The sequence below is a fragment of the Oryzias melastigma genome, unplaced genomic scaffold, assembly GCF_002922805.2.
Source record: "Oryzias melastigma strain HK-1 unplaced genomic scaffold, ASM292280v2 sc00184, whole genome shotgun sequence".
Taxonomy (NCBI): Eukaryota; Metazoa; Chordata; class Actinopteri; order Beloniformes; family Adrianichthyidae; genus Oryzias; species Oryzias melastigma.
In genome coordinates, this window is record NW_023416879.1 from 83,845 (window position 1) to 92,621 (window position 8,777).

Sequence of the window (8,777 nt, forward strand, 5' to 3'; positions counted from 1 at the left end):
ATGGTTAATACAGCCACAGTTCATGAGCAATAGTTTTGAAACAGCTCTTTGACCTGGATCCCATCTGAACATCTACCGGCCTTCCCCTTAATTTGATTTTCTTTTTTCTGTTAGTCCATCGGTTCAGGAAAGTATCTGTCAACCATAAATTCTGCAAATCTGTCCTCTTAAAAAGATGAGAGGTCTGTAATAGATACACCTTAAATATAAGAAATAGAATGAAAATTTATTTTTAAAATCATTTTCAAAAGAATTTATAAAAAGGTTGATAACAAAAGTTCCCCTCACTACTCTGTAATGTAACCCTGGTTGTCAATGACAACGGTCAAATGTTTCTGTTTTGGTCCATTCTTCACTTCAGATCTTCTCAAGAGCTGGGATGTTTTTGGGCTGTTGCTGGGCAACACAGACTTTCTCTCCACAGATTCTCTATTGGGTTGAGGCCAGAACACTCCAGAACCTTGACATCCGTTAGACGTAGCCACTCCTTTGTTGCCACGGCGATGTGTTTAGGATTGTTGTCCTGCTGACATGTTTCACCTTGAAGGAGGTTTTTGTCCAACATCTCACCACACTATGGATCCATTCGTTCTTCCCTTAATCTGGATCAGTCGTCCTTTCCTCTTTGCGGAAAAGCATTCCCAAACCATAATGCTTCCGCCTCCGTGCTTCACAATGGATGTCTTTTTCTTAGGCAGTACTTCTGCATTCCTCCTTGTTCCAAACACAGCGAGTGACTTTTCTACCAAAGAGTTGTATTTTGGTCTTATCTGACCATGACGTTCTCCTAATCCTCCTCTGGATCATCCTGGAGAACTTTAGACGGGTCAGAACTCGTGCTCACTATAGCAAGGGGACCTTTGGAGCTCTGCAGGATTTGAATCCATGACGACGTCATGTGTTACTATGGTAACCTTGTTACTGCGGTCCCAGCTCTCTTCAGCACAGTGACCAGTTTGTCCCGTGTAGATCTGGGTGGTTAGTTCTCCAGATCATTGTTACCCCACCAGATGAGATCTTTCATGGAGCTCCAGGTGGGGGGAGATTGTCAGTGATCTGGTTTTTCTTCCACGTTCTAAGAATTGCTCAACAGTTGATCCCTTCTCTCCAGTTTGCTTTTGTTGATTGGTTCATGTCTTGTTCAGGTCTACAGTTATGACCCTGGTGTCCTCAGACAGCTCTTTGGTCTTGGTCATGGGGAGAGGTCACAGCATGGGTGCCCAAAGTGGGGCCAAATTTGCCCTGCCAAAGATTATCTTTTGACCCACCAAGTGATAGCTGCAGAAGCCGCAGAGTGTTTAGTTAAAACCTGTTATCCATTTCACATCGATTCTCTATGATGTTCAGAACTCTACGGCTGTAACATACTTGCCTCCGGGTGGCGCTGTTAGCATTCTCTTTGCCTGCAGCTATGGGTGAAACATGCCCACAAGTGAGCCATCCCGAAGCTTTTTTTGTGTTAGAAATTCCCAAGAGTCTTCACGGTCACTTCCAATGCTTTCAGCGGCTTTTTTAGCTAGCCAAGATGGAGCGACAACAGCAAACGGATAAAGTCAAAGATCAGCTCCACGTCTCTCATTAGGATCCCAGTTTGCCGTTTTCATTGGAAGAAAGTTTATATTAACTTGCTCTGGTTTTTCAATTAAAAATGTCCAGTGAGGCCTTGCTGTTTCAAAGATAAATGTTCCTTACTTTTTATTTTTACTAATGTGTGTAAAAATAAACGAATTAAAGCATATTCTTTATTTTTTGCTTTTATTTCATGACATGCAAAATAATATTGTATTTGGCCTGCGGACCGGGATCCCATTTAGATTTTGGCCCTTTAAGCGAAAAAGTTTGTGCACCCCCGGGTTGCAGTCCGACTGTTTAAGGGTGGAACAGGTGTCTTTTATTCAGTTCAAACTGGTGACATTAATGCAGGATGGAAGATTACTGTCTCGGTCAGGTACAAAATTCCTGCTTGTTTGGAAGAGATCAATACATTTTTTCTACACCATTATACATGAGTTCTTTAAAAATCAGACAATGTGATTTCCAGGATATTTTTTTACACGCCGTCACTCGCAGTTGACGTGTTTCTATGATGAACATTACAGACCAAACTCAGCTTTTTGAAGGGGCAGTTCACAGAATCTGTGACTGACTAATACTTTGTTATCCTTCTGTATGTGTTTCCAGTTACATGGTCTTTGTATAGAGAATTATGGGAGTTGAAAAAATATTTGGATCATTTCTAATATCCGCATTTATTTATATATTTATTTTCATAAACCCAGTTACAGTGTGAAAACACTGCAAAGGTAACTTATAGGCAGCTCTAATCGTTTTGATTTGTTTTTTTTTTTTTTTACCTGAATTTCATCTGAGCAATCTCTCTGTCCATTAAAGCATGCTCCTCGACCTTTTCTAGGCCATGGATCAGTTTGGAGTCAGACTTCTTTTTCTTGTGGAGGCAGAACTTGGGATTTGAGATGCAATGTTTTTCTCCAGAACAAAATGTGGTTAAGGAGATGGGAGTCCTGTTTTGCTCAGTGTCCTGGACTGTTACAGTGATTAGTGAAGCAACGATTTCTAGAGTTTGGCAATCAAAGTACAAATTAAGGGTATGTAGCCTTCAACTCAAAAATCTGATCTGGGGTGAGTAACACCCTGAGCAGCTCTTTAAAAACGGAAACATTTAAGGATCAATTAGACTTAATTAAAAAATGTATTCCTGTTTATTTTCCTTAACATAGTTGTTACAGGTGTACTTGCATTCTTAGACCTTGGTCTTGTTATAGCACCCTTTAAATGTGTATTCATGGTAATGTACAGCATTGCAATGTTTACTAATTAGTCTTGTGTGTCTGCATTCATGTGGAAACGTTGTGCATTGTGTTACTTAAGTTGTGCAAATGACTCTTGTGTTGAATCCAGATCCCACACAGTTGTGCATTCATGTTGCTTGTCTCCAGGTATCTGCACTTCAACAACATCGAGTCCTTGGAGCCAGAGTCTTTCACCCATTTACCAAAGTTGGAACGACTGTAGGTGCAGCCTCATTTTCCATCAGACTTACAGGAATTCCTGCTAACTGACCTCAATCTGAGGTTTTGCTCCATCTGAATGGAACATTTCATTGTCTTTCTCACAAAACTGCAGGTCCATTTTGATCTTGGTTCTGTCTAGGCTGAAAAATTCCTCCTCGCACTTGAGAGTAGAAAATGTTCAACTTTTGAAGAAAAATATTTACTTCTCCAAACAGACTTTTTAAAAAACATTAAGGGGGGAGAGTAAACATGTAAAAATGTATTTTGTATGTTTCAAGCTTTTAAAGAAACACTTCTGCAAATAAACTGCAAATGAAACAGAGTTTAGATTCTGAAGAGAATTTTGGAATGTTTTTACAAAATGAAATCAGCAAATCAGCAAGTGGACCTAAATGAAACTTTTAGGAACTCTTTTCTTTCTTTTAAGAATTACAGGTTCAATTTAAACTCTTTCAACACTGGAACCATGCGCTGCCGTTCCTTTTGAAGTTTGGCCTTTTTCAGAAAACATTTCTGTTAAGGATTTAAGAAGCTACGCTTAGCTACGCTAGGTTCGTGACCGCGCTGAACAGGCATTCTTGGGCCCAATCCAAATTCTTCCCTTCTCCCCGCCCCTTCATTTATCCCTCCACATGGAGAGTTATGAAAAAACTAGTGTCTAATATTTCAGATGTGACTTTCATTCAATGACATCACCAATAATCGCCGGTCCGCCAGCGTTATTGCGGAGCTTCCAGCTCTTGAATATACATAATAACAGCAGTTTTATAACTTTAAAAAGGTCATGCTACAACATAGAGTCCAGTTACATGCAGTCAGGGGAGGCATAAATTCAATAAGATGAATATACTTTTTAAAATTAAAAAATCAAATGGGGCTGCACGGTGGTGCAGTGGTTAGCGCTCTTGCCTCACAGCGAGAAGGCCCCGGTTCGACTCCCGGCTGGGACCTTTCTGTGTGGAGTTTGCATGTTCTCCCCGTGCATGTGTGGGTTTTCACCGGGGACTCCGGCTTCCTCCCACCGTCCAAAAACATGCTTCATAGGTTCATTGGTGACTCTAAATTGCCCCTAGGTGTAAATGTGAGACTGTATGGGTGTGTGATTGAGGCCCTGCGACAGACTGGCGACCTGTCCAGGGTGTACCCCGCCTTCGCCCTTCAGTAGCCGGGATAGGCTCCGGCACCCCGCGACCCCGAAAGGGAAGAAGCGGACAAGAAAATGAATGGATGAAAAAATCAAATGTTATTTTTTAGACATGTTCTTTTCTATGATTACCCTTTTTGTTCGGGTTTTTAACGTTTCCTGGTAAAAAAGAAGCAAATTTAGGAGTTTCCTGTCTTCATTCATAAGTAAAATAAGTCAATAACAACAATTGTGATTTTTTTTTTTTTAATGCTACAGTTTGTAAACAGAAGTAAAATGTTGAATTTAAATGTTAAACAACAATTTATCTGTTGTCAGTCAAATGGGGAATAAATTGCTCTGTAGGCAGAGCTGCCAGACAGTGTCAGAGCTTTCCAGTTCTTTATTTATTTATATAAATATTTAAGATTTCTAAACAACGTGGGGGGGGTCAGCCCCTTCGTAAATCTGACTGATGACTTCAGTGCCTCACCAGCCATGAACCTCACCGCACGTCACTGGTAAAGTCATTACTTACACTTAAATATAAACTTCTGTGTTTAGGAGATCACCAAAGGGAAGGAAAGAGCTTCTCAGAGCGACGTGGATTACTCTCGTGATGGTGGACATTGGACCCCTCTGTTTGGAGGGTGAAATTTCAAAAAATAATTATCCGAACACGACTTCTTAGGGAAGAAGGGGAAAACTTTGAATTGGGCCTTGAACATGCTTTAGCATATGGTTTACACACTGCTCTGTTCCAACCTGATAATGGTGGATCTACTCACAGCTGGAAGAGGCTTGCTGTGAGATCCACGTGGCACAAATCTGGTGAATCTCGCTCCAGGCTTTTTCTTTTACACTTCTATTTCGATATATGAAAGACTTGATGTCATTTAATTCCAGTCTGACACAAACTGCAATCACTCATTTCTCCTCCATGATCAATTTCCAACCAGTTGGCACTTTTGTGGTTTGAAAAGAACTCTTCCCATAAACACTACCAAATCCATCCTGATTGGTCAAAGTTAAATTGGTTTAATTTTCAATGCACATTAAGTTGCTGCGCATTTTTAGTTCGTAGAGACCAAAAACTGTCTTAAAAACTTGTGTAGCGACGCATGAACATTGGAGTTTTGAACACGGAACCTGGAAATGCTACTTTCTGGGTGTTTACATTGACTTTTTATTGAAAGCAGTCGCTCAAACTCACATCTCCAAGCCTAGAGGGATCTTTTCGGCAGCTCTAATGGTTTTCATTTGTTTTTTTTGTCCTGTATTTCATCTAAGAATTTCTCTTTCCGATAACGCGTGCTCCCAGACCTTTGTTAGGCCATGGATCAGTTTGAAGTCAGACTGTTTTTGAAGGCAGATCAACAGATTTTGATGTAAATTTCCTACTCAGTCAGTTCGATCTGTCCAATTACTTATTTGCACTTACTACTTTCACTTCTTCTTCTTCACCTTTCGGCTTATCCCATTTTGGGGTCGCCACTCCGAAACAGCAGCCACTGTTTCGCTGTGGGATTTGGCAGAGTTTTTATGCTGGATGTGAAATTCTGCCAAACCGCCCACTGTAACCCTGCAGTCAGGATGATGAGGGTGTGATGATTCCATGAAACATCTTTGCTTATCCTGCTGCCCCTTCAAAATGTCTACCGTTGTTTTTTGACATGTAAACAGCACCTAACCCTGACCCTTTTTCAGATTAGTATTTTAAATGAACTTGTTTCTCTCTTCTTTAACTTAGGTTTTTGCACAACAACAGAATCACACAGCTCGTTCCTGGAACCTTTTCTCATCTAAATGCCATGAAGAGACTGTAAGTAAAAAAAAAAAAAAAAACTGCATAGAACTGAAACCCGTTTTCCTGTTTCAGCCTCTGTAATAGAATCACAAGGTGAATTCATTCTCAGTTTAAATGTGCAGCTAGGATTTGACTGCTCATCCCATAACTTGTTTTAGCTGTGAGTCTGTACATTCACAGCATTGACATGTACTACACACTTAAAGAACACTTTTTTGACACAAAATAAACCTCCCACTCCAGTCGTCTATTGAGCTGTTTTCTAAGCGTTCCCAGTGGTCTATTAATGATGATTATGATGTTTTTAGCCAAAATCCAAAAGTCGGTGTCGTTTCCTAAGACATAGTTTCTGCAGAGCAGCAGGAGTTTCTCAGAAATTCACCCCTGAGTCATGGGCGGGACTGTTGGTGCGCTAGCTTACAGCTCACACCCTCAAGCTAGCATTTGGGGTCCAACAAAAATGGTGATCAATATCAGATCTATCCAGCTCACACCAGGAAAACAAAGACGTTCATGGATCTATTTGTCAGCAAGTGGATGATCAGAGAGACCTTGACCCGCCCATTTCACTTGCTGTCACAAAAGAGAGAGCTTTTCAAACAGCATTATTCCATCTGGTCCTGATTCATCTCAGTTTGAATAAAGACATACTCAGAAATGCAGTTTAATCTTAATTTTCTTTTATACATGTCCACTATCATTAGAAAAAGGCTAGTTTTAACAAACTTTTGATCTCATTTAGTTTATCAAAAAATGCCTTTACAGAGAACCTCTTTACTTTAAAGCAGGGGTCAGCAACGTTTATGACTCGAAGTGCCAATTCAAAATGTTCTCCTTAACAACTGTGCCATCACCAACTATAATGTGATCTCTGCTGTTTGTTTTCGGTTTATCCTGTCAGAGATCACCACAGTGAATCAGCTTTCACTGATTTACACAGGTAGTTATACAGAGTTTTACGCTGGATGCTCTTCCTGACACCATCCTGTATTTTTAAGGTACAGAGATCAAGTTATGCAGCAGCATGAAAGGTATTGTCTAAGGACCATCTCTGGATTTTAACTCATTGGTCTGGAAACTGAACCCAAATCCTGCACCATCCAACTGACTATCCAGCCACCTCTAACTGTAATGTGAACTTTGATGAAAAAAACCCCCCAAAAAATCAATATTTCTGAAGAAATTGTAATTCACAAACAGCAGGTCAAAGACCTTTTTTGAACATATTAGCTCATAATGGTGCTTTCATAATAAGATTGCAAAAAAGAAAATAGTTGAAATAGTATTGCAACTATGTTTTTTTAAAACCAGTAGTACTGCATTTGCGGTCTGTCAGCATTAGCATTGGATACATCAGAACAAAATATCATGAATATTTCTAAGAACCTCACAGCTATTCATAAAATAGTTGTAAAAACATGAACAAGTCTATGCTTTTGTCTTTTTTATTTTGTTACACGATGAGACAGAACCTGAGTAACTTGTTGTTAGTTCATTCTGTGATGATGCTTTTATTGCATATAAAACTGCTTTTAATTTTTTGTTAGTTTGCTATTTAAATTTCCTGTAACTGGACATCATCATTGATCATTTTCACCCTCAGTTAATGCAGTGATGATCAGCTGTGATTTTAATCTTAAAACTTGTTCATATGACATTTGACAGAACAGAAAGTCTGAGTATAATCTGACTTTATTATTCAACAAACTGAACTTATCAATCAATCTTTATTTATTAAAATGACTTTTTATCTGTTGCAGCTCAGAGTGCCTTACAATATAAAACAAACATAAAAGAAAATAAAAGAGACAAATTTAAACTAACACCCATTTGTTTCTGGAATCTCTTAAACCAGCAGCAGATCAACCACAGATCGTCACCACAGCACCCACCAGAACCAGACAGCTACAGTCCACTACAGCTGTGAGGCTGTGATGCTGGACCCAAACCGGTCTGACAAAAGCGTGAATATAAACACCGACCAAACCAGCAAAAACTGATACAAAAGATCTCCATGTGGAAGCAGAACTTCATTAATGTCAGCGACGCCACAAAAATGAGAAGTCCTCGTCTGGAACCCATGTTTTAAACTTTGGACCTTTTTTCCCGTTTCTTCTCTCTTTCTTCAACATTTTTTCTCTGTTACACTCTGGTCATGTACAGATTCTCAAGGGACAAACGGCATCAACTAGATCCTCTTGTCTTTCATTCAAATTGGTTTTTAAATCAATGTCCTCGTGCAAACTATGGACATGGTTTAAGATATAACAACATCATTAGAAATCAGACAGCAGAGTGAACAATGACACAAGGTTCAAACATAAGTTGTCTATCTCCACTGATCAGAGAGAGCTGTGGAAAAACACTTACACCTAAAAACATTTTCAATCAGAAACCAAGTCTTATGAAATCATAAATAAATGTTTAATGCCTCCAGCAGTTTCTTTCTCCTCAAATGCAGAAAGTCCTTCTGACAATAGGGGGCGGGGCTAGTGATGGTGATTCCAGCTGTTCTTAGAGAACTGGCTTCATTTCACTAAAAACAATCATCTCTTTCAGCTTTCAAGTGCCTCTTCAGGTTGTTTTGTTGTATATGTTATTATGCACAAAATGAATTACTACTACTACTAATAATAATGTGTTTTTATTTTTGAATGTTGATTTTATATATAGATGCTTTTAGAACTGAAAAAATGTTGATAATTTTGTTACAGTTGTCTTTTGTTTACCCAATGTAGCCACGAGGGGGCCCAAGCCAGGGTCTCATTGTGCCGGTCCCAAGCCCGGATAAATACAGAGGGTTGTGTCAGGAAGG

At 39.5% G+C, this 8,777-nt stretch overlaps 1 protein-coding gene across 5 annotated transcripts in view; it reads left to right on the forward strand.

The window, feature by feature from the left end:
- LOC112138617 (peroxidasin) overlaps window positions 1-8,777 on the forward strand; it is a 96,654-nt gene that overhangs the window by 42,362 nt on the left and 45,515 nt on the right. For 3 of the 5 annotated variants that reach the window (XM_024261192.2, XM_024261193.2, XM_024261196.1), the window contains 2 exons: window positions 2,958-3,029; window positions 5,906-5,977. The exons of 1 other annotated variant lie outside the window; for it this stretch is intronic. In XM_024261192.2, the coding sequence (XP_024116960.1) occupies window positions 2,958-3,029; window positions 5,906-5,977 (144 nt within the window). The remainder of the gene's footprint in view (window positions 1-2,957; window positions 3,030-5,905; window positions 5,978-8,777) is intronic. One more of the 5 variants, XM_024261194.2, reaches the window with a different exon arrangement.